Source organism: Adiantum capillus-veneris, chromosome 10 (assembly GCF_014529385.1).
Source record: "Adiantum capillus-veneris isolate H3 chromosome 10, ASM1452938v2, whole genome shotgun sequence".
NCBI classification, from domain to species: Eukaryota; Viridiplantae; Streptophyta; class Polypodiopsida; order Polypodiales; family Pteridaceae; genus Adiantum; species Adiantum capillus-veneris.
The window spans coordinates 106,868,136-106,895,224 of record NC_140940.1 but is presented as its reverse complement, the minus strand read 5'-3'; the positions used below and the strand labels follow the sequence as shown (position 1 = coordinate 106,895,224).

The following is a 27,089-nucleotide window of genomic DNA, read 5'->3' as shown; positions in this document are numbered from 1 at the left end:
GTGTGCAATGGAAAGATAGATAGCCCTAGAGTGATAGGCGTATATACAATGCACGGGGAGGATCCCTCCTAAAGAGGAAAAAAATGCCCCGGCGATCCTAGTGTGTTCACACACATCACTACCACATGTATATGGTAACAGTTGGTTGCTTGATCTATATATGCATTATGAGGCTAGATGTTTAGTGTGCATGTAAGGAGGTTAATACATAGCCTAGCATCTAGGCATTGCAAGGCAGTTAAGAAGATCTTTCATCGCTTGTGTGGCACTATACATCTTGGGTTGTTTCATCTCAAAGGGGAATCATTGCCACAATTTAATTTACATTCTTTTTGAAACTCAGGTTGGGCCAATTGTTATGAACAAACTTGGAAATTAACTATAGGTGTTAAATGCAATGGTATAGAAATATCAACACTTGAAAGTATTGTCCCCACATGCACGTGTTGTTCAATGTTGGCAAGTGTAACATCAAATAATTCTACTTTGGAGTGCACAATATATGCTACCTCTAGGGAGGCTTGAAGTGCTGCGCGATTACTACTATAGACTAATCAGGAATCACTTGAGCATTACGAGGCCTTCTTATGGCTATTAAAGGACTCATTTCATGCTTTGCAAAACTAACCTCAACGACTTCCTAAGCATACAAAAAACCATATCTTTGTCTAATATTGAGAGCAATTTATTTGTTGAAGGGATATTGTTGTAGAGTTCAACAAACACTAAATTGAAACCACATTGAATCATCATTAGGTTTGAATGCTTATGACCCAAAATGTGCATTGCCTTCTATCTTGTCCTTAAACTGAAGGCTGCACCTTTTGGAACAGAAGGCAATGAAATTATATTCTATGTCTATGCTTTGCATGTCACAAAAATAATAGGTCATATAGTACCATTGCATGTTGCTATTGATGCAAAACTCTAGCCCCATAGGAGTATTCATTGAAAGTTTTTGGAAATATTGAACTACCTTATAAGCTGTAAACTTTTCTGGGATTAGTGAAATCAGGCTCCATAGAAATTTTCCTTGGCATTCTAGGAAAATTTCTATGGAGACAAAGTAGTGCTTGATCTTGCTTCATAATCATGAACTCTTTTAGCATTGGGAGCCATTCGGTCATGGGCATGACAGTATCAAAGATAGAACCGATCAAATCTTATCCTCTTCAAAAAATCGAGGTTTACAAGAGACTAGAATATGATAACGTGTATAGCTATGATACACCTTGCTACCTTGAATCCATGGTATATAGAAGTTTCTTTAAGATGTCAGCGATCAAGAACTGCAACAATTCTCTAGAGGGACTTAAAGACTTGAACCCGCGAATCACAAACCAGTAGGATTGAACATGGAATCATCAAACAAGCTTTGTAACCTTAAGAGCCTTGCGGGAGAGAGTGCTACCTTTTAGAAACCTATCATTCTGGCACTCACACAGGGTCATTATCTATTCGATGTTGGAGACTTGTGCTCTTAACCCGTCCTGTACCAATATTGCCTCAAAAGACACCCGCATTACAGTTGGGTGGGTGTACATGCAAACTTGCATTTGTAAGGGCAGCCTTCATACCAACAAAGCTCCTCTACAAGAGAGATCACTAAAAACAAGCTTTGTGCTGAGACCTTCAATCTCTACCAAACATTGCCTTTACTGGCTCTACCCCTCATAACTTGTCTCCCCACCGTATTCAAGCAGCTGAATCTTTATTTGATAATGGGCTTCTCGATTCAATCATTCCACGTAACCTTCTGCAAGGTGTTTTGAGCCAAATATTTGGGCCTTAATAACAAATGAGAACTCAAAGCTTTCAAGTTTCCTTGATTCTAGCCACAAGTGCAAGTTCATCACTTTTTCATATTTAGAAAGCTCTCCTTAGAAAGTACTTATAGAGGCCTTAATCCCACAAGAGCATATAGGGGGACACGACTCTAAGGCACTACATGTGGAACAGGACTTTTTCAAAATTTGACTGGTCTCAATCATTTAACATTACTAGTTATGGAGCAAAAACAACACATTTTACATTTTTGACGTCGTGGTCCTATCAAAAAGCTTGGCCTTGAAAGCATTTTTGGCAAAAAAAAGCTATTACAACTTATTTACAACAGAGGACTGAATTAACCCTTCTAGTGTTGTGCACAAGCATAGCTCAGGAACTTGACATAGGTAAAGTGTATGCCAACTCCATAGCCTACAATTGACATGGAGCCTATAGCAATGGAATTGCTGCCACCCACACAATTTGACTTCTACATACCCTCAAAAGTGCTTTTCATAGCGCTTAGCTTTTTGACCAGATCGGTGTTCATAATATTCCACAGCAGATGCTCCTGCCAAAGCTGCTAGAGTAATCGCTTGTGCATGCACCCTGCAAAAGGATAATAGGGTTTAATGCAGTAAAAATTTTGGCAATTGGAATTTTCTTAAGTATCATAACATGAGACCGTAAGTCTATGTGAGAAGTTTTTGATGAGTAAAAGAATTGGCCTGCATGAGGCGTGCATGGCATTTGTATACTGCAACAGACGGTGGCACTGCCTTGAGAAGAGAGAGAAGAAGAAGAAGAAGAGAGTTTTAACGTTGTAGGAAACTATCCCAAGAGACCTTAAAGATCTAGCCGACGAAGAGATTTGAACACAATACCTGTAATTCAAGAGGGACATGGCATAACCATCTACCACACTTGAGAGAGAGAGAGAGAGAGAGAGAGAGAGAGAGAGAGAGAGAATCTTGCTACGCACCACCACATGCCATAGATAGAAAAAGAAAACCCGTTTTACACAAGCTCAAAAAACCTCAGCATTAACAGTCCCTTTCTCTCAAAAGGCAGTGCCAATAAACAAGATAATCAGTCCCCCTAGCTTTAAAATCCTGCTGTCCTTGAACCCTCCACCTTCCTCTTTAAGGGTGAATTAGACCAACTTAACAATCGAATGAGTGCTACTAAAAATATAAAGGCTTACCTGGCATGAAGTATCTTTACACTAGTGGGTAGAGGCTTCGACGATTCATAAGCCAAGGAAGCTGCCAATCCAGACATCCAGAGAATGCCTACATACAAACACCGACATAACCAGAAAGGGAGAAACTAAGTCACTAATAACCAATCAGAATTGAAATTCAGGAATGCAAGATAGTACTAGCATATGTAGGTTCAAGTGTGATATCACCAACTTCAGATATAATTCACGTGTGAACAAAGTGGTAATGGTTCTGTCAAAGCATCGACAACTAGATAGCATTCAAGCTGTTAAACTAAGTTGTGGTAACCCAGATTCTGAATGCTTAAAGCTTTTTCTGTTAATGGTCTGATCATATCCGCAGGTACAAAAGTACAGAATAAGTACGGATCAGCCCCTCCAAGGATTCCATACGGCACTCTAAAAACAATCTAGATATGACCCTTAGAACGCAGTGAAACATAATAGAAACTTTACAATCTAGCTCGATCCAAGATCACTTATCACAGTACATACCAATGACAATCATGACTAAGTCTCAACGTAGATATTGGTTTTTTTAATCACTGGGGAAGTCAGAAAAACCCAGACTTGGATGGGTCCAGAAAAAACGGTCCGCAACTCTAATCAAAATGTCCCTGAATTAAAAAGAAATTATTCCAACCATCAGTGCTTTTCAAGCTTGTGTACCACACGTTTGGGTTTAATGAGTCTCCTGTTCTTCAAGCCTAAATCGGAATTATAAAGCTCTTACAATCGGTAATATATGTCCTATCACATTCTTTCCTCCAAAAAAAAAAAACTATGTCCTCAAAGTTGCATAGAGGTGATCATAGTGCAATGCATCCAAGAAGAATTTGGGGGTTGAAAGCATAGCTACATATATGAAAACCATGATCAAATAAAAAAGTCCTTCAGTCACTCTGATCCAGCAGGGTGGTTGTGAATCTGCCATCTGGCAACAGGAGCATCTATATTAGGTCTAAGGGAACGCGTCAGTTGAAGTTCCAGGTCAAATGCATTACTGCTTTGTGAGATATGGCAGTAGTAGTGCCAAAGACCCTGGATTTCAGTTTTTCTACAGTTTGCCATGTGGCTAGTTATATCCAGTTTTTGCAGTTTCCAGATTGTCACTTTTGGGCTACTTTGTAATCAATGATGTACTTGCCCTCATAAGCCGCACCATTTGGGCATTCTGAGGATTTTTCAAGTAATAGAAATCAGCCTAAATGCATGACCATAGGAGGCAACCCCCACAAGGGGGTGCTCAACAGATACAGCACCTGTGGTACAAGTGCCCCAAGCCCCTGCCTACATGGCAGATGAGGGTTGGGTCATCCAATGTCCATCGATAAACCCAACAACCCAAAATAAGGAAAACCTGTAAAGATATGAAGGCGCAAGACCAAAAACTGGGCGGCCAGACCAAAAGTGTCCAGCCCGAGATGATGCAAGCCTAAGGCCTGTGTCACATTGGGACGGGCGTCCCTCACTTTTTGCAGGGTGCCGCTCGTGGCTGCTGTCACACTGGACCTTTTCCAAAAACCTACGCAGAGGCAGCAGCCTATCTGCCTTGGCCAAGTGATTCGACCACCGGTGAAACCGGCCTGTTCAATCCAAAAAGGACGGTAGACTTTACTTTAAACCTTGATTTAGCTTTCACCCATTTCATTTGTCATCCACTTTACCTGTACTTTCAAGACACAACAAAGGGGAGAGGGATACAGGCTGGTAGATTGCACCTGTATGCGTAGACCGACACCAGATTGGCCCCTAACTTAGGCGCCCCTTTCGGTATTTCTTTATTGTTCAAAGAGGGAATAAACGCTGTGGCTCCCTACAAGCTGCCCCGCACAAACTCGGCTGAATTTCCACTGTTCCGGCCTGATTTCGGCAACATAACTGTACTAGGACACTTCACAGTCAGTATTCCCACGCATTGATTGACTTTCCCGACGCATACGGGCACTTTGCAAAGCATGGCGAGAATCTGCAGCACGCTGAATTCTCTGTTTTCAGCCCCGAAAATGCGCCAGATCACCTGTACAGCTGTCCCCTCGCGTCCCCGAACCTCCTGGGGGTATTAAGGACCGTTTAGGGTCAAAACCCTAAACCTGCAAAAATACACAGCAGGCTGTAATTTACTGTTTCGGGCTCCGTTTTGCGTGCCGGTCGCATCCGTAGCAAGTCCTCGAGCTCCCACACCTGTAGGGCTACTTGCCCTTTGAATCGGACGAGATTTCTGGCATGAAACCTCTCCGAATTCACCTGTACCTGCGGGGGATTAGCCGCTAGCTAATCCAGTACCTGTGCAAGAGGCTCTTGCCTCGGCAATCGCGCATGAACCCACACAACCGTACATTGGTCAAATGAAAAGCCCACTAGAGGGGCATAACATACTGCCATAGAGGAGAGAGGGCACTACGTAACGTGCAGGGCATCACTCCTGGCACCACACTGTACATAGGAGGGAAAGCAAGCACTCCATAGCTCTTAACCTGTGACAGAAACTGAAAATGAGCCTCTTTGCTCTTCAAATTCAGCGCCCCCTTCTCTTGCATGAGGAAAGTGCACCAGAAGGTGCCACTTGGCACATTTATAAGCATTTTCCCGTTTCGGGGTTGCCGCCTAAAAATCTCCCAACCGGTTGCCCAGTTGACTTCACGGCAGAGTAAGAAAATGTTCCGCTTGTCATTCCGGAGGTAATGACGCAAACACATTTTCGGGTCCCAAAATAGCAGTTCCCTAAATTTTAGGAGATACTGCCATTGTATCTTTCTAGGTCATCCGACCCTCTTTGTACACTGTGGCCACATCCAGAACTGAAATGTAGCCTCTGTAGCAAAGGATTCGCTTTGGCTAGTCAATGACCCCACTTTGGCTAACCATAGTCCTTGTCCAATCTTAGTGCTCTCTTGCCCTCAGGCCTAGACAGTTCCACACTAGCTATGCAATGCAGGGCAGTTAGATTTCCCAAGGGGTGTTTCCAAAAAGTGAAAGTAAATAAATAATAAGAAAGGAATCAACAAAAAGGATAGATAGTAGTCACACGCTGGTGACATACCCCCCTCTTGAAATCTCAAACGTCCTCGTTTGCATCTATGTCGTACATGCTCACGGTCAACACTGATGTGTTCAACACCTCTCGACACATATACGACACATACATGCTCATTGTCAACCCTGGTGTATTCAACACCTCGTCGACACAAGTATTGTCTGCGTGTGAACCCTGTCCCAATGACATAGTCGTAGCTTCGCACTCTGCCATTGCTTTTGAGTCACTAACTTTCCAATGACAAAATGGTAGTTGCACATTTTGCCACTGTCTTATAGTACACATTGGATCCCGTAACACTTTCAAGCATACCCAAACCGACAGTTTCAGAATGCAGTTACACATGTACTCTTTAATAGAAGCAATTACTGTATCCTTGACAAACTGACAAGAAATACTCACTTCTATAGCACTAACCAAACTTTTGGACATTCCATAAGAGCAATTGCCAAACTGACAATCTGTACAGCTCTAACATTCATGTAACAGGTATTTCATTTGAGCTCACTTTAAATACCATGTACATCATTTGTTTCAGAAGCCATTGTCACACTGACAATCCATGTAGCTTTGAAACTCAAGGGGTCAAGGTAGGTTGCAAACCGAAGGCTTCAAGGTAAAGTGATAACACAGTTGGTGACTCTACAAGTTCACCTTCTTCCATCCACTTAGCATCCATTGGTGGATAGTTTCTGAACTTTACCAAGTAACGCCTAGCAACCTTGCCTTTCACTTTCCTTTCTTTGTGTGCCAAAATCTGTTCAGGGACCAAGATCTCGTCAAGTTCCTCGACTTCCGGCTGATCTTCAGCTAGCATATCCTCTAGCACATCACCCACATAGGGTCTGAGAAGACTCACATGAAACACATTGTGAATCTTCCAACTGTCAGGCAATTTCAGCCTATATGCAACATCAGTGATTATGTCGCACACTTGAAAAGGCCCATAGTAACGCATGCTGAGCTTTGGAAACAGTCTTTCCTTGCCCTTCATCTTCTTTAACCTTGCCTTTTCAAAGCGCAAAAGCACCCAATCACCAAGTGAATATACCACTTCACGATGGTGACGATCAGCTGCTTTCTTTTGCTTTGCCTGAGTCTTTTCTAAGGCCACTTTGACCTTCTTGTACATTTCATCCATGTCTTGAACATACTTATCTGCTTCAAATATCTTGTCCTTTGTATGCAATATGGGAGGAACTTTCTTGCCACCTTCAACTATCTCAAAAGGTGCCTTGCCAGTTGATGAATGCACTGTATTATTATATGCATACTCCACCAATGACAAATACTGCTCCCACTTTCCTTTATGCTCTGACACATAACACTTCAGCAGATCTAGGACAGTAGAATTTGCCTCTTCTGACTGCCCATCTGTTTGAAGATGAAATGACGAAGAGAATTTGAGCGTGCTGCCCATATTCTCAAACAAGCCTCTCCACAACAAACTTGTCAAGCGTGGATCACGGTCGCTAACAATCGACTATGGCATGCCATGATACTTGAAAATATTGCTCATAAACAAGCGTGCCATCTGATCTGGCTTTATCTTCTTCCTGACAGGAATAAAATGGGCCTGCTTGTTGAATCTGCAAATAATAGTCCAAATACCATCGTTTCCCGTCTGCGTTCTCGAAAGATCAAAGATAAAATCCATAGCAATACTTTCCCATGGTTTGTCTGGAATAGGTAGTGGTTGCAATAACCCTGGTGCCTTTTGCCTGTCAAACTTGACCTTCTGGCAAATTAGGCATTCTCGCACAAAGGCATCCACATCCCTTCTCAATGTAGGCCAATAGAAGAATGTCTCAACCGCTTTAACTGTAGCATCGATACCACGATGCCCTGCATACGGTGGGACATGACTCTCTTCTATAACTTTGCGTCGCAATGGCTTTGTGACACACAATCTGCCATGCATCATCATGAACCCATCTTTGAGAAGATAGTGTTCATGACGTTGTCCATCCATTAGCTGCTCGAAGACCCTTGCAAAATCTTCATCATTTGCATACTGTTCTCTCATATCATCAAGTTCATGATGATAAGGAATTGACACAGCTGAAATTTGTGGCTTCCTTGACAAGGCATCAGCCACAACGTTCTTCTTGCCTTCCACATGCACAATCTGAAAATGGAACATGGACAAAATATTTGCCCATCGCATATGCTTCTCAGATAACTTTGTTTGTGTCAAGAAGTATCGCAAGGTCTGATGGTCCATTTGGACAACGAAATCTGCACCTAGCAGGTAGTGTTTCCAACTTAAGAGCGCATGAATCAAAGCCAGTAACTCTTTCTCATAGACCTGCATAGTCATCTCTGGCCCTTGCAAAATTTTGCTCTCAATAGGCTACTACCCTGCCATCTTGCATTAGCACTGCACCAATGCTACTACCACAGGCATCACACTGGACCACAAATGACTTCCTAAGATCTGGCAACACAATGACTGGATCCGAAGTCATCTTTTCCTTTAAGAGATTAAAAGCTGAAATCTCTTTTTGTGTCCATCTACAGGTGACTGCCTTCTTTTGAAGAGCATGTAAAGGTGAAGCAATCTCAGCGAAATTTCGGATAAACCTTCTGTAATAGGAGCATAGTCCCAAGAAGCTTCGGACATCATGCACTGTCTTCAAATCTGGCCATGACTTGATCGCTTCAACGTTTGCAGGATCCATTCTGACACCATCCTTTGAGACAATGTGTCCCAGAAAGTGAATCTCTTCCAGAAAAAATTCACTTTTCTTTGCATTGATGAGCAACCTATGACTGCGTAACTCTTTGAACACAATGGCCAAGTGATGCCTATGCTCCTCTTCATTCTTTGAGTAGACTATCATGTCATCAAAGAATGTACCAACAAACTGCTGGTGTCGACGGAAAATTCTGTCCATTTACCTATTGAACGTAGCAGGAGCATTTGTGAGACCAAAGGGCATCACTAAAAATTCGTAAAGGCCAAACGTTGTTCTAAAAGCAGTCTTGTGCACATCCTCTGATCTAATGCGGATCTGATGGTACCCACTCTTAAGATCTATCCTGCTAAACATAGCTGCTCCTTCTAATTTGTCCATAATATCATCAATTCTAGCTATAGGGAACCTATTCTTGATGGTATTCTTGTTCAGTGCACGGTAGTCTATGCACATACGCCATGAGCCATCCTTTTTTTGCACCAACAACACTAGAGAACAGAATGGAGATGAACTAGGCTGAATCAGCCCCTTTTCTAACAGCTCCTGTACTTGGCCCATTATCTCTTTCTGTTGAGCCGCACTAACCCTGTACGGAGGCTTATTTGGTGGGCTACTGCCTGGCACCAAATCTATCGCATGGTCCTCGGGTCTCTCTGGCGGTAATTGAGACGGTAATGAATCGGAAAAACAGTCACTATACTGTTGTAAAAACATTGACCTTTCTTTATCTAGCATAGATAAATTTGATTCATCACAATCTGACACTTCTCGTGCAAAAACCAAGTACGCAGAAAGATGCTTTTTCATTACAGAAGTAATAGCAGAAGCTGATACAGTGGGAATAGACTCCCCTTTAAGCTTTACATCCAGAATGTGAGTCTTTCCCCTGCTCTGTACAGTGATCTTTTTATTGTAGGCATCCATGATTCCCTGTACACGAAATAACCAAGGAATACCTAACAACACATCACATCCGTCCAGTGGCATGATGTAAAATTCTTCAGCATCTACATAGGACTGGATATGTAGGCGCAACTTTCCAATGATGGGTGTCACAGCCTCTTATGGCCAGGACATGCCAAACCTGCCTCTGCTGTATACCCCATCTCTTCAGGTCTGATTCCCAACTTTGAAGCCAATTCTGGGGAAATGAAGTTGGCTTTGGCACCTAGATCAAAGAAGATAAGCACTGTTTGATCCCTGACCTTTCCCCATGCTCTGCAAAGCTCACTTGCATCTGAATTTGGCTTGTCGCCCACCATATCTGGCACTAGACCAGCCATGGGCTTCTTTCCTTTCTTGTCTTCCTTGTCTTCAGAATCAGCTGGCCTTTTCTTTGTAGGACAATTGTAAGCAATGTGGCCAGGCTGCTCACATATAAAGCATTTGTTCTCTGTCCTCAGGACCTTCTTTTGCTCTTCCGACTTGCGAGGAAAACGTCTTTTCCATTTCTTCGTTGGTCCCTTTTCTGATTCAGTCGAAGCTTTGCCTTTCCCTGCGTTGGCTGGCTCTTGAGTCACTCTAGGAACCTCCTTGGAAACATACTTCTTCGCTGAATTTTTCTTGGCTAATCCTTCCTTGACGCCAGTATTGAATTCACAATCTTCTCCCTTGAGCAAACCATTGCCAGTGTTTGCTACCTCGATGAGCTGCGTCAAAGTAGTGACTTTGGTCTTCGTGCAGTATTTTCTCAATCCTTTGGGTAGGCCACAACAGTATTTTTCAATCTGTTCTGTCAATGGCACAAACCTATAGGAAGTTACTGGAAGTAGAGCTTTCCAAAACTTCCGATTGTAATCATCCAGATTTCTGCAAGTGGCAGCATTAAGCTGGTGCCATTCTGTCATGACATCTGCTTCAAAATCATCAGATAACCATGCTGCTCCAAAAATCTGCTTGAAGTAAATCCATGTGGACAGAGCTTGCCCTTGAAGCAATAAAGTTGTCCACCATTGTCCCGCATTCCCTATCAAGAAAGTGGCTGCCTTGCGGACCTTTGAAGCCTCTGTAAAGTTTCCCCCTGCATAGGCCTTGTCAAACTGCTGGAGGAATGAGAGAGCCTTCTTCCTGTCATCAAACCCTGTAAAGGTCGTGAATGTCACACCTTTGCCACCTTCTTTGTACGGAGTTGGCCTCTCCAGTGGCGTTAAATTGTCATATGGAAGTGACTCAAACATGGGAACACTGTTAGGGTTCATTTGTGTTCCCTGACCGCAATTAAGTTGACCTGGAAATGCCATATTTGGCTGCTGATTTGTAATTCCAGCCATACCAAAATTTGCCTGTGGCATCCCAAATTGGCCCTGAGTGCTCTGAAACCCTGGTAGCATGCCCGTGACACCATACATGGGGTTAGGCATCATCGTTTGAGCACCCCCGAACACTGTTCCTGGCGTGTAAAACTGATTTCCAGGTGCATGACCAGCCATGCTCTGGAATACCGATCCACCTCCAAAATAGCCAGGATGTACTGAAGGTGGTGGGAAGACCTGTTGCATAGCCTGTAGGTTGCTTCCCTGCCCATTAGAACCAACTATAGGCTGCTGAAAGGTGGCGGGCTGAACTGGTACAGCTTGAAAGACTGGAATCTCAGCCACCTGTTCTTGCACCTTAGGCACAGGTTGTGGAGACTGCATGTTCTCCGTCAAGAGTACAGGTGTTTCCATTGACTGTGCAGTATGAATCACCTGTGCTCGAGCCTTAACAGGCTTTTGAATATGATCCAGTGACCCAACTTGCTGAGACGGATCAGGAGGTTGCAAAAAGGCTAAAAACCTCGGGTTCTGCATTACTTGTGTGAACATAGCCACAGCAGTAGCCAACTGGGTCCTGAATATATCATCATCCGTCTGTGGTGGTCTTGAGGATTCACCCACTTCATGTGTCTGTTGACCTTGTGAAGAGGAAACCTCTTCAGTCACATCATCTGGTCTGTCAGCCATAATTGCAATTCCCTATGTCTGGTCTATGATCCCCTGTGTCTTCAAGCCCAAACTAACCAAGGCTCACTTCTATGGGAAAAAGCGATTTAATCCCGTCGATAGAACCATGAAACCGGCCTGTTCATTCCAAAAAGGGCGGTAGACTTTACTTTAAACCTTGATTTAGCTTTCACCCATTTCATTTGTCGTCCACTTAACCTGTACTTTCAAGACACAACAAAGGGGAGAGGGATACAGGCTGCTAGATTGCACCTGTATGCGTAGACCGACACCAGATTGGCCCCTAACTTAGGCGCCCCTTTCAGTATTTCTTTATTGTTCAAAAGAGGGAATAAACGTTGTGGGAGCGCTCCCTACAAGCTGCCCCGCACAAACTCGGCTGAATTTCCACTGTTCCGGTCTGATTTCGGCAGCATAACTATACTAGGACACTTCACAGTCAGTATTCCCACGCATTGACTGACTTTCCCGACGCATACGGGCACTTTGCAAAACCTGGCGAGAATCTGCAGCACGCTGAATTCTCTGTTTTCAGCCCCGAAAATGTGCCAGATCACCTGTACAGCTGTCCCCTCGCGTCCCCGAACCTCCTGGGGGTATTAGGGACCGTTTAGGGCCAAAACCCTAAACCTGCAAAAATACACAGCAGGCTGTAATTTACTGTTTCGGGCTCCGTTTCGCGTGCCGGTCGCATCCGTAGCAAGTCCTCCAGCTCCCGCACCTGTAGGGCTACTTGCCCTTTGAATCGGACGAGATTTCTGGCGTAAAACCTCTCAGAATTCACCTGTACCTGCAGAGGATTAGCCGCTAGCTAATCCAGTACCTGTGCAAGAGGCTCTTGCCTCGGCAATCGCGCATGAACCCACACAACTGTACATTGGTCAAATGAAAAGCCCACTAGAGGGGCATAACATACTACGATAGAGGAGAGAGAGGGCAGTGCGTAGCGTGCAAAGCATCACTCCTGGCACCACACTGTACATAGGAGGGAAAGCAAGCACTCCATAGCTCTTAACCTGTGACGGAAACTGAAAATGAGCCTCTTTGCTCTTCAAATTCAGTGCCCCCTTCTCTTGCATGAGGAAAGTGCACCAGAAGGTGCCACTTGGCACATTTAGAAGCATTTTCTCGTTTCGGGGTTGCCGCCTAAAAATCTCCCAACCGGTTGCCCAGATGACTTCACGGCAGAGTAAGAAAATGTTCCGCTTGTCATTCCGGAGGTAATGACGCAAACACATTTTCGGGTCCCAAAATAGCAGTTCCCTAAATTTTAGGAGATACTGCCATTGTATCTTTCTAGGTCATCCGACCCTCTTTGTACACTGTGGCCACATCCAGAACTGAAATGTAGCCTCTGTAGCAAAGGATTCGCTTTGGCTAGTCAATGACCCCACTTTGGCTAACCATAGTCCTTGTCCAACCTTAGTGCTCTCTTGCCCTCAGGCCTGGACAGTTCCACACTAGCTATGCAATGCAGGGCAGTTAGATTTCCCGAGGGGTGTTTCCAAAAAGTGAAAGTAAATAAATAATAAGAAAGGAATCAACAAAAAGGATAGATAGTAGTCACACACTGGTGACAACCAGTTTCCTCGCTGCTCGTCAGAGTTCAAACCCAATCCTGTGCGCTAGCACCATAGCTTTTGGCAGATGGCCTCCCATGCTGAAAGTTGGCCGAGGTGGGAAGGCCGCCCCTCTGACAAACCCCAGCGGTCATCTTTCACTTTTTGGAGCACCAATGAGAGCGCGTCAAATCAGCACGGCCATCCCTCCCCCGTCCCAGTGTGACACAAGCCTAAATGCATAGGCAGTGGGTGGTCAACTGTAACAAACTTAGGCACCCCAAGTCGAGAATCTGGCATGACACATGAGAGAAAATTACTTCGAAATACTTCACACTTAAATTACATTTCAATTGAGTCGACACGGCCCAGCATAGTTCCATGCCTAGAGAGATTGGCCCCAAAGACTGATGCCCCTTTCGGTATTTCTTTTTATATTAATGCTTGAGCAGAGTACAATTGCCCGCGGGTCCTCTCTACTCAAAGGCTCGTCAACACACTGTGCCAGAGAGTAGCCCACGGGTCTTATTTGAAGGCCATTGGCCAAGGAAAAGCAGTTACATAAAAAACTTTCAAACTCAAAAGCAATCTCCCCCAAAATCTGGCAGCCAATGCAATTTACGAAAATCCGTACGCTGCCACGTCAGCACTGAACGCACAGCCTGTCAGCACAATTCACAGCGATCCATACAACCTGCCACCAGTTCAGCCTTTTTAATTCTTAATGTCCCTAGGGCCCTATCAAACGCTCGCCCCTATAAGTTGGAACAACGTATAACCTTGGGTCGGATCCATTTGGCATGCCACGTCATCAGTTTGTGACATACCCCCCTCTTGAAAGAATTGTAATTGCCCTCGATTACGCGTGCAAAAACAAACAGAGGCTATAAACCAGTTCAATAGACACCGACTCTAAGTACCGACGCACTAGACAACACAAATCTAGCACTTGCACAAAGACGACTCAATTAGTGCACATTCAGATCATATTTATTAGATCAAATCTCATAAAATTCCATCCAAATCTTAGATCATGATTCCTAGCAACGTATTTAGCAATCGCATTTAGATCCACATCGGACGTCACTGATGTCAGATTAACTAATTCTTATTGCGATCATGTCTATAGAATCTCAAGACAGAAATGTTGCAGTCATTTTGCACTCAAACAAAATCACATGAGAGAGTACCATCAATCAATGTCCAATTTCCTTATTCGTAAAGTCATACAGCAAAATACTATCAACACAACAGTATCCCTAAAATCCAAAGGAAAATCAGTGACTTTATTCACCGGCCCGGCATTTCAGTTTGAGCTATCTTCCACCAGCAGGATGATAGTGATGCAGGGGGGGCGACCTACACTCCAGCCTGCTACAGAGCTTACTCCACAGGAGTGGTGCAGTGAGAGAGAGGAGTGCTAGGAGCTCATCAGTGGCCTGACACTTTGGTTCATCTGGCGGGCCCGCTGTTTCCGCATCTTTGAGGCTCGCCCTGTGCCACTAGCAGAGACTGTTCGTGACTTTTGGCTAGAGCTGATCTGTACTCTCAGAGGAGAGCTTGAGGGACTACAGGGTAGCTCCGACCGCATGAGGGAGCGCCGCGAGGCTTTCCTTCGACTCTGGCGCCTTGGGCCTTTCTACACCATAGTCCAGGGGGTGCTCAGATGGCACTACTGTCCACCTGTGTGGCTCTTCCCTCCTCCCATCTCTTGATTTAGCCTCATTGTATATATGCTGTTTTTTCATTGGGAGAGTCTCCCCATCATGCTTGTTGTAGCCCTCTCTTGCAGAGGTGGATGTAGCCCTATGGGCAGTTTTCATTAACTAATAGAAGGATCTCTTTCTCGGAAAAAAAATCAGTGACTTTATTCAGTCTAGGTAATCTGTGACTCCCCTCTCGTGCAGTCCCGTCTGCACCAGATTCAACCCTGCTCATCTGCGGGATCTTTCGAAATAGACGCAGTTAAGCCGAAAGACTCAAGGTAAAGTTCCAATATTTGAGAAGTATTTGCCAGGTCCTCCTCCATCCACTTTGTATCCAATGCCGGATAGTTCTTGAATTTCACTAAGAACCGCTGAATCATTTTACCTTTCACTTTCCTTTCTTTACGAGTCAGTAATTGTTCTGGAACAAGTATCTCCTCATTCTCTTCCACTGCAGGTTGCTCATCAGGCTCCCTGTCAACTGGCAACTCAGCCTTAAAAGGTTTCAAGAGACTCACATGAAAAGCATTGTGAATCTTCCAAGTGTCTAGCAACTTGAGTCTGAAGGATAAATCATTTATCTTTTCTTGGATCTGGAAAGGGCCATAATACCTCATGTTGAGCTTTGGAAACAACCGCTCCTTTCCCTTCCGTTTCCTTAGGCGTGTCCTCTCAAAACGTAAGGGCGCCTAGTCATCCTCCTTCAACTTCAAGTCGCATCGATGTTTATCTGTTGCTTTCTTATGCCGTGCTTGAGACTTCTCTAGAGCCTCACGAACCTTGGCAAAAGCAATGTCCAAATCCCTCGTGTATTGATCTGCTTCAAAAATCTGGTCCTTGGTGCTTAGAAATGGAGGGACCTTCTTAGCACCTTCAATTACCTCAAATGGCACCTTCCCCGTCGAAGAGCGAACCGTGTTATTGTAGGCAAATTCCATCAAAGGCAAGTACTTTCCCATTGAGTTTTCTGATCCGAAATGTAAGACTTCAATAAATCCAAAACCACTGAATTGGCTATCTCAAATTGTCCATCTGTCTATGGGTGGAATGAGGATGAGAATTGCAACCGCGTGCAAATGTTCTCCCAGATTGCCCTCCAAAACAAACTCATGAATCATGGATAATGATCAGGCTTGACTGTCTTCTTTACCAGAATAAAGTGAGCTTGCTTGCTAAATCTGTCAATAACTCTCCAAATGTCATCGTGCCCATCAAAAATGAAATCCATAGCAATACTTTCCCAGAGCGGGAGGGAATGGGTAAAGGCTATAGAAGTCATCGTGCCTTATGCCTGTCAAGCTTGACCTTTTGGCATACTAAACAACTGCGAACAAAGTCATCCACATCCTTTTTGAGCCTCGACCAATAGAAGTAACGCTCAACACCCTTCAAGGTGGTATCTATGCCACGGTGGCCCGTAAAAGGTGGACAATGGCACTCTGTCAAAACCTTTTCTCTCAAAGGCTGTGTAACACAACATCGTTTTCCGCAGCAAATAGCCGTCTCGTATGGAATAGCCTAAAACTATCTCCCCACTCTGCATCCATGTAAAAATGTCAACAAAATCAAGATCTGTGGCATGCTGGTCGACCATATCCTCGAAGCTTCGGTGATGTATCGCAAAAATAGCCAGAAAAAACGGCTTCCGAGACAATGCATCTGCCACTAAGTTCTTCTATCCCTCAACATAGACGATCTGGAAGTGAAATTGTGACAAGATGTTAGCCCACAGCATCTGTTTTTCCGAAAGCTTCTTCTGTGACAAGAAGTAGTGTAAACTCTAATGATCCGTAAAGACTGTGAAATCAGCTCCAAGTAAATAGTGTCGCCACTGCGTAAGAGCATGGATAACTGCCAATAGCTCTTTCTCAGATCTGTGCTACCATCTCTCGATGTGAAAACATCCTACTCTCGTAAGCAATGACATGGCCTTCCTGCATCAAAACTGCGCCCAAACTGCGACCACAAGCATCACAGTAAACTTCAAATGATTTTTGCAAGTCTGGCAAGGCCAACATTGGTCCTGTTGTTAGTTTTTCTTTAAGAGTCTGAAAGGCCGCAATTTCTTTTGGTCCCTGTCACAAGACGAGCACCATGTGCCAATAGAAAAGAACAGACTGAACGGACTTTTAGCGCTTCAAAAACAACTGAACTGAAAAAAAGAGACAACACGCAACACGGAGTGGCGAAATTCCACTCTATAGAGTATTGGCACAAACCTTGGCGCCCCTTTCGGTATTTCTTTATATTGCATCTTCAAAGTACAAGCCGGTACTCCAGACTCTGCACCTTTTCCAGGAAGCATGCCAAAGAATGAGCCCTAACCTCATATTTAAAGGCCCTAGGCCCCAAGAGCAGTTTACAGTAAAAAGCCTTCAAACTCAAAAGCATCTGGTCCAAAAGCAAAGCCAAAAAGCTGTTGGGTTAAAGGCCTAAATAACCCCGTTTTGTACATTTTTATACTTTGTCCCGGTTCACATTGAACCTGGAAACATTTTTTTAAAGTCACTTATAATAAAAGTGGGAAAACCCAAAACTCACTTATTGAATTTTCCCCAAAAACGTGAGCTCTCTCTCTCTCCCTGCTCCAATCCCTAGCGCTTCCTCTCTGCTGCGCTCCGCCTCCTGCTTCTTGCCCCAACCCTGCACTACATCGCGACGCGCACCTACCGGTACCCTCTGCTTCGCGCTTTCAACTGGTATTAGAGCCTTAAGGTTTCACAAGGACCTACACAGGTGGCTGGACAGCAAGCAAAAGGTGTTTTCTTGCAACAATCTCCACTTCTATCGCGAACCCCCTTGCTTCCGGGGTCACCGGGGATACCTAGAGTGCCAAAACAGGCTATTTTTAGATCGAAAACACGTCAAAAACAGGTTATTACAGCAAAGTATAGGTTCTCTCATGATGTATTAAGTTGTGGGAACACTTGTACTTGGTCCCTACTATCCTAAATCAACCAAATTTGCTGAAAAAAAGGTTCTAAAACAGGTTTTTACAGCAAATTACAGATTTACGCAGGTTTATGCAAATGTACATTTGATGTATTTGGATTGGGGAAAGTATTAAATGCTGTAATTCTCGAGCATTAAGCAAGTTTTGGATGCAAAATGCCCTTTTCGAGTCAATTTTCTGCACTTTTATGCTAAAAATTGGGACTTTTGTCCATACATGCTCCCAAAGGCTGTGTTTTTGCATTATGTACACTCTTTGAGGTTAAAAACAACAACATTTGTTGAATTTTCTTGCTGAATTTTCTGCACAAAAAATTCAGAAATTGCTAAACTTGCATATTTTTGGCTCAAATTGCTTTTGTGACACTTTGGAGCTGTTGTGCACATTGTGGTGAGGTTATATTCTGTTTTTGGTGCATTTTGCCCAAAAATTTCAGCATTTAAGCCCTCTTGTTTGTGCAACTATGGCATCGACTTCCTCTAACATTAAGAATCTTTCGAGATCAAGCGGTTTGAGGGAACAGGTTTTGATCTTTGGAAGGATAGGATTCAAGGAATCCTCTTTCTTAAAGATTGTGGCAAGGCATTTGAAGCAGAGAAGCCAGAAGATATGTCAGATGCAACATGGCTTACATTGAACAAGAAGGCCATTACCTACATTAAAATGGCCGTCTCTGACGAGATCTTGGTAGATCTCAAGGGTCTTGTCAATGCGTTTGAAATTGAAGGTAACGTATGAGAATACGACCCCAGTTAATCAGGTGCATTTGATGCGGAAACTTGTTGGCATGCAGTTAGATGAGTCCAAGAGCGCTGCACAGCATTTGTCATTGTTACAGGCACTCTATCTCAGTTACAGGACTCAGAAACCCGACTGCAGGTACTATAAGGCATAATTGGAAAGGAAGAAGAACGGTGGAGACAAAAAGAAAGAGAAGAAGGAGATCAAGACAGATGCACAAGACAGTCCAAAGGACAAAGAGAAGGCCAATGTGGTCTCTAGTGTTGTTATTGAGGAGCTGTCAGATGTTGAAGACATCTTATGTGCCACTTTGTCAGCTAATGATGCTCATAAGTCTGATGCCTCTCTCAATGTTCATACACAGGATATATAGATTACCAAGAGTGATCTAATTGATGCTTTATTGACTGTTAATGATGCATTATACAGACTTGGATAGTTGATTCCGATGCTTCATTTCATGTGACTCCTATCAAGGAATGCTTTTCTACTTTTGTTGCAGGCAGCCATGGCCATGTTTACCTTGGAAACAATCATGCATGTTCCATTGAGGATATTGGCACTGTGCATCTTTCTATAGATGGCACAAATGAGCTTGTGTTGCATGATGTTAGATATGTGCCAGGAATCAAGAAGAGTCTGCTTTCTGTTGGTCAGATGGATATGCATGGTTACAGCATTTTGTTTGAGAGAGGATCATGGAAGATGACAAAAGGCTCAAGGCTGATTGTAAAAGGTACAAAGAAAGGGACACTTTACTGCTTGCATGGAAAGGCCTTGTTGGGCAAATTTATTGCTTTGGTTGAAATTAACTCACATATGGAGTTGTGGCATAAGAGGCTTGGCCATGTGAGCCAAAAAGGCCTTACTAAGCTTTGTAATTTAAACAAGCTTGATGCTAAAGGCACAAAGCTTGATTTTTGTAATGAATGTCAATATGGCGAGCAAGTGAAAAGTTCTTATTACTCCCGTGTCTCTCGCAAATCTAATGTGCTTGATCTTGTACATTCTGATGTTTGTAGCATGCCCACTAAATCTATGGGGGGTGCACATTATTTTGTCTCTTTCGTTGATAATCATTCTAGAAAAATCTGGGTTCATTTTCTCAAATCTAAGGATGAAGCCTTTGCTGCGTTTAAGAAATTTCATGCATTTGTGACCACCGAGACAGGTAAAAAGCTAAAATGCTTGCGTACGGATAATGGGGGTGAGTTCACAAATGGTGAATTTAACAAATTTTGTGAAATTTTGGGCATTAAGAGGGATCTTATTGTTCATACAGCCCCTCTTCTAATGGTGTGGCTGAAAGATACAATAGGACTTTATGTGAGAGGGTGAGATGCAGGCTGTCCACAGCTAATCTTCCTCATGGATTTTGGGGAGAAGCTATAAAAACCGCAATGCATATATATAATCGATCCCCTCACATGTCTTTGAAAGGTGACATCCTTGAAGAGGTTTGGTCTGGTAAACCTGCTTCATATGATCACTTAAGCGTCTTTGGTTGCGAAGCGTTTGTGCATGTAAGACCTGAGTTGAGGAGTAAGTTGGATGCTAAGTCCATTAAAGGCCTCTTCATGGGATATGGTGAAGAAGGTGAAATGGGCTACAGAATTTGGTTACCTCAACTCAAAAAGATTGTACGCAGTCGGGGTGTTGTTTTTAATGAGGCAAGGCTACTTAAAAACAATTGTGCCTCAGAAGGTCAAATTTCAGCATGTACAGCCACCTATTAGGCCTAATTTTGACCCTCGGGATGCACCATATATGGCTAAAAATGTTGATGAACAAGTGGTGTTTGAGCCAAATGATGTTGGACAGCAAAATGAGGCTCCTGAAGGGCATGTGCAACCACATAACAATGCTGAAAACAGGTCTGAAAATGATGTACAGCAGCCCTTTGTTGATGATATCATTGTTCCACCTGATGTAGACCCATTTCCAGATAATGTGGATCATTGGGTGAGGCGTTCTACTCGTCCAAGGCGGAATGTGAGTAGATATGATCCCTCTTTGCATTATATTATGCTGACAGATGAAAGGGAGCCTCTCATTTATAAAGAGGCTAAGACATGTGAGTCAAGCAGTAAGTGGGAGCTTGCAATGCAAGAGGAAATGAAATCCTTGTATGCAAATGATACTTGGGATCTTGTGCCATTGCCTAAAGGGAGAAAGGTTCTTCCTAACAAATGGGTATACAAGATTAAGATTGTGGATGGAAAACCCAAGTACAAGGCAAGATTGGTTGCAAAAGGATATGCACACAAAGAAGGAATTGATTTTCAAGAAATCTTTTCTCCTGTTGTAAAGCTTACAACTTTACGTGTCCTTTTTCTCTTATTGCGGTGCTTGATTTGGAATTGAATCAAATGGATGTAAAGACAGTGTTTTTGCATGGTGACATTGAAGAGGACATATACATGAACAACCTGAAGGTTTTGTAGTTCCTTGTATGCAAACTGAAAAGGGCTGTGTATGGTTTGAGACAATCATCACGCCAGTGGTATAAGAAGTTTGACACTTTTATGTTGTCTCAAGGCTTTAAACGCAGCCATGCAAATCATTGTTTGTATACTAAAAGGGATGAAGATGGTAGTCCCATCATACTTGTTCTCTATGTTGATGACATGCTGCTTGCCGGGAAACATAAGACTAGTCTTGATGCTCTGAAACGTAAGCTAAATTCAGCATTTGCTATGAAGGATTTGGGTGATGTAGAGCATATTTTGGGCATGCGTATTAAAAGAGATAGAGAGCTGAAATTGTTGTTGGTTGCCACTCGTCCCGACATTGCTTATGCAGTGGGAGTTGTTAGTCGATACATGTCGAATCCTCGCAAAGCGCATTGGGAAGCTGTCAAATGCATTTTGAGATATTTGAAAGGTACACAATCAAAGTGTATTTGTTATGGAAAAAGTGACTTAAAGTTGCAAGGATATTGTGATGCAGAGACGGTAGGTGACATGGATACCAGGAAATCTACCACTGGATATGTATTTGCCATTGCCGGTGGTGCAGTCTCTTGGTGTTCTAGGTTGCAAAAAATTGTGGCATTCAGTACTAGTGAGGCTAAATATATTTCAGCCACAGAGGCTTCAAAGGAGGCCATTTGGTTGGGCAAACTTGCAAAAGAACTTGGCATGCCTGCTCATACACCTGTGTGGGTTGTGATAGCCAGAGTGCTGTCTATTTAGCCAAAAATGCCATGTTTCATGCGCGTACCAAACACATAGATGTGCGGTACCACTTCATACGTCAAGTATTTTAGGATGGTCTAGTCACCTTGACTAAGATCCATACACAGGATAACCCTGCAGATGTTCTCACCAAGAGTCTTGCTAAGGCTCAACATGAGCATTGCATACAGCTGGTGGGAGTTGGTTAACTTAAAGGCGTCATTTATGCCTTTAAGTGGGAGGTTCTTGGGTTAAAGGCCTAAATAACCCCGTTTTGTACATTTTTATACTTTGTCCAGGTTCAATGTGTGAACCTGCACACATTTTTTTTAAGTCACTTATAATAGAAGTGGGAAAACCAAAAACTCGCTTATTGAGTTTTCCCCAAAAACGTGAGCTCCCTCTCTCTCCCTGCTTCAATCCCTAGCGCTTCCTCTCTGCTGCACTCCGCCTCCTGCTTCTTGCCCCAATCCTGCACTACATCGCGACGCGCACCTACCAATACCCTCTGCTTCGCGCTTTCAAAAGCTGTCAGTGTAAATCACCGAAATCCATACAACCTGCCACGTCATCAACCAACGCAATTTTCAAAAATTGCCACGTCGTCAATTGCAAGTTCTGCTTTAGTTTAATCTTTATGTCACTTGTGGCCCCATCGGACAGGGTCCCCATAAGTTGGTAGGACTTCTTCTTCTGTTACTTGTTCTTCTTAGGGTTTAGGCCCCTCGGCCAACATCTGCAAGTTGGCTCCATTCTTTAGGGCTTTGACATGTCAACAGTTTGTTTCATCTCCCCTTCTAGAAAGGGAGTAATCGTCCTCGATTACAGCATATCTACAAAACAACTCAAGTTAGCTCAAAAAAAATTCATAGGGACATTCCGAGGGACAATCAGTTTGCTCTTTTTGTGTTAAGGAGTTAGCTTCTCCTTTCCGCTCTTTTGATGAAGGAGTTAGCTTCTCCTTTCAACTCTTTTGATCAAGGAGTTAGCTTCTCCTTTCGTCCAAATCGGAACTCTTGATATTCCAGCGTAGTAAAATTAGCCATCACACCCAGACCGTACTGATCTTCCACGGGTGTCTTGATGCACTAAAATTACATACCCAGGCAATCTCATCCAAACAAGAATATTCAGTGGTTGGCACATCACAATGCAACACAAATGCTCACATATGCATGTTACAAGACATAGAAACGTAAAGCCGACGATGAACACTCCTCCCGCATAACCTAACAAGGTCCGGGCCGGGAGATATTCAACGACTCCCTCATCATTCCTCCCGCATAACCTAAAAAGGTCCGGGCCGGGAGATATAGAGGCCTTTTACAACCACACGTCCCCCCAAACCGCAGCCTACGTCGTTTGGAGGTGCTGAGAGTAACCACTGCTCAGACTTCTTAATACTCCTCCCGCATAACCATCCAGGTCCAAGCCAAGAGTCACAACAACAATTATTTTCCAAGCATGCAACCAAACGCTCCCTAGGCATCGGCCTTGATCGTTCGGAGGTTCAAACAATACCAAAACAGTATTTCTAACTTCTCCACCCGGGAGTAAAATCACCAATCAATGAAACCAGTATTAAAACCACAATCAAACATTTCAAATCGGCACCAAGACAGGTTCAAAACGAATACCATCCATTTCAAACACATTCCAAACAGGATCACAAAACAAGTTCAAACAAAACTCAAACTTAAAAAGCAATCTCGACATCAGCCGAGCTCGAAAAGTCGACTGCCTTTCCATCCTGAAACCTGCATCAAAAAATGGGTTGTAGCCAAGCACAGCGTGGTCCATCAACTCTTGGACAAACAGTGTTTTCATTGGCGGCGATGGTAGTTCCAAGATAGCAATCGCACTCGATCTCCAAGGTCATCTGCTCGTGAAGAGACATCTACTGGGAGATGTCGAGAAACTTCAAGTTATAATCTGCTAGGGTTTCCATGGCAAGCATTTCAGGATACCCTACTCTGCCAGAAGTTGCACTCCGAAGGAAGATGTCAAAAATCATATAACTCCGGGCAAAAATTTTCTTGAAAGCTTGCCAAGTCCTTGGAAGCGTGCGGCTTGGTAGCTATAGACATCAACACCTGCATGGCACTGCTTCTAAGAAAAACAGTGACTTGAAACAAATATGGATCCTTCTCTTGCAAGTGATCTTAATGGCTTATGCCCTGTAAGACATGAGCGGTGAAGACGGGAGCACGCATCGGGTGGGAGTGGCTAATAAGTCCGGGTTGGAGGGCGAAGATAGCTCGAATAAATTCGAGAAGTCTCTGGTTTGCTCTGTCTGCTCTTTTGTGGGACCAGTATGCTTTCAGAAAAGCACACGCCTGATGCTCTGATACCATTGTCACAAGACAAGCACCACATGCCAATAGAAAAGAACAGACTGAACAGACTTTTAGCGCTTCAAAAACAACTGAACTGAAAGAGAGAGACGACACGTGACACGGAGTGGCGAAATTCCACCCCAGAGAGTATTGGCCACAAACCTTGGCGCCCCTTTCGATATTTCTTTATATTGCATCATCAAAGTACAAGCCAGTACTCCAGACTCTACACCTTCTCCAAGAAGCATGTTAGAGAATGAGCCCTAACCTCATATTTAAAGGCCCTAGGCCCCAAAAGCAGTTTACAGTAAAAAGCCTTCAAACTCAAAAGCATCTAGTCCAAAAGCAAAGCCAAAAAGCTGCCAGCGTAAATCACGGAAATCCGTACAGCCTCCCACGTCATCAGCCAGCGCAATTTTCAGAAATTGCCACGTCGTCAATTGCGGGTCCTGCTTTATTTTAGTCTTTATGTCACTTGGGGGCCCATCGGACGGGGTCCCCATAAGTTGGTAGGACTTCTTCTTCTGTTACTTGTTCTTCTTAGGGTTTAGGCCCCTCGGCCAATATCTCCAAGTTGGCTCCATTCTTTAGGGCTTTGACACGTCAACAGTTTGTTACAGTCCCCAAGTAAAAGGAACTCCTTTCCAAGTCAAGATATGCAAGGGAGAAGCAATTTTTACAAATTTTCGCATAAACCGCCGATAATAAGAACACAAGCCTAGAAAACTTCGAACTTCATGAACATTTTAAGGCCAGGCCAATCACGGATAGTCTCTATTTTCATCGGGTCCATCATTACACCTTCCAATTTGACAATGTGTCCCAAAAAGTGTATCTCTGGCAAGAACTCGCTCTTCTTTGCATTGATAACCAACCTATGTGCTTGTAGTGCTTGAAAAACCTGTGGCAAATGTTGTCGATGTTCTGCCTCGTTCTTAAAGAAGACGATAATGTCGTCAAAGAAAGTGCCCACAATTGATCAGTACTCTTTAAAAATCCTATCCATCATGCAGTTGAATGTCGCTGGAGCGTTTGTAAGACCAAAAATATTGTACAAGCCAAAAGTCGTCCTAAAAGCTGTCTTGTAGACGTCCCCGGGAGCAATTCGGATTTAAATGATATCCACTCTTCAAATCAATTCTACTGAAACAAGTGGATCCCTGAAGTCTGTCTAGTATATCATCGATCCTAGGGGTAGGGAATTTGTTCTTGATGGTGATTTTATTGAGAGCTCTGTAGTCAATGCACATTCTCCACGATCCATCTTTTTTTAACACTAGCAGCACTGGAGAACAGAATGGTGAAGTGCTAGGTTGTATGAGACCCTTTTCTAGGAGTTCTTTTACCTGATTCATTATTTCTTCATTTTGGGCTCGGCTAACACAATAAGGTGGCCGGTTCGATGGTGTACTTCCTGGAATCAAATGGATCGTATGATCTTCCGAATGAGAAGAAGGTAACTTGCCTAGTAGGCCCTCAAAAAAACAGTCAGTCTGTGTGTGTAGAAAGTCTTGTCATTCCTTTTCCAATTTATACATGTTTGATTGGTGTTCATCATTCACTTCTTTCAAGAAGATCGAGTAAACAAAAAGACTCGATTTCATTAATTTGAAAATGGCCGAAGCCAATACAAGTGGGACGGACTCGCCCTTCAAATTTTACATTTGAGTACAATTTTCCTGCCCTTTTCATTCTTCAAAGTAGCTTTCCTGGCCTAATAATCAACCACAGTATTGTTCTTGTGGAACCAAGGGATTCCTAGGAGGACGTCACACCCTTCCAAAGGCATGATGTAAAAGTACTCGTGTCCTAAATACCCCTGACAATGCAAACGGAGTTTGCCAATGACGGGTGTAATGGCAACATCCCATCCGGGTGCTGCTAGAGCTGACTCCACCTGTGGCCCCATTCTGCCGGGCGTAAAATTCCAAATCGAGCCGCCATAGAGCCATCCTAGGTTTTCTCACTAACAAAATGATATTGTATCTTTATATGCTTGGTCCGGGCATGGAACACCGGGTTCCTCGGAATGGCTATACAACTATGTTTGTCTGAGTACATAATGGTCGTCTGTTGCAAAAAGCCTATCTCCAAAAGTAACCTCCGTATCCAGACTGACTCACATGTAGCACTACAAACAGCACGGTACTCTGCCTTTGTGGATGACAAGGCAATTGTTGGCTGTTTCTTGCTGCTCCATGAAACTGCTCATGATCCAAAGAAAAGGTATAACTTGTAGTTGACTGTCGTCTATCTGGATCTCCACCCCAATCCGAATCACTCCATCCTCGTAGAATGATCTAGGAGTCTATACCTCCAGCCGCATAGTGTATGCCTAAGGACTTGGTTGCCTTCAAATATCGCAGGGTCCGAAGAGCCTGCTCCAAATGTAACTTGGCGGGCTTCTGTGTGAAAGAACTGAGAAGTCCCACTGGGAAACTGACATCAAATCGAGTGTTGAGTACCCAAATGAGGGAACCAACCAGCTTCCGATACTATGTAGCGTCTGCTACAATGGGGAGATCAAACTGTGACAGCTCCTGATTGGGATCCATGGGAATTGAGATAGGTTTGCACTCGGTCATACCAAATGCTTCCAACAATTCCTGGATATACCGCTCTTGAGAGAGGAAGATACCCCCTCTGTCTGCCATATCTCCAATCAAAGAAAGTGATGAAGCAAGCCAAGATCTATCATCTCAAACTCCTTAGCCAAGGTCTCCATAATATTGCGGATGTGCTCAACATGGGTACCTGTAATCACAAGATCGTCCACATAGAGGATAACAAGTGACACCAATCCTCCCTCACGATAAATGTTTAAGTCTGGGTCAGTAGAAGATCATTGAAAGGAGCGTCTTAGGAAGAAAGAGTCTATCTTCTGGTACCACGCTCGAGGGGATTGCCTTAGGCCGTAGAGAGCCTTTAGCAACCGACTAACCATGTCTGAA

At 43.6% G+C, this 27,089-nt stretch overlaps 1 protein-coding gene and 1 pseudogene across 1 annotated transcript in view; one reads left to right on the top strand and one right to left on the bottom strand.

The window, feature by feature from the left end:
• Nucleotides 1-1,962: 1,962 nt before the first annotated feature.
• The window catches only part of LOC147449423 (uncharacterized), a 46,667-nt gene continuing 21,540 nt past the window's right edge, over nucleotides 1,963-27,089 (bottom strand). The window contains exons 2-3 of the mRNA XM_086521871.1: nucleotides 2,972-3,059; nucleotides 1,963-2,376 (exon numbers count right to left, since the gene is read on the bottom strand). Coding sequence (XP_086377997.1) covers nucleotides 2,268-2,376; nucleotides 2,972-3,059 — 197 coding nt within the window. The 3' untranslated portion in view covers nucleotides 1,963-2,267. The remainder of the gene's footprint in view (nucleotides 2,377-2,971; nucleotides 3,060-27,089) is intronic.
• Nucleotides 20,211-26,377, top strand: LOC147449424 (uncharacterized; annotated as a pseudogene).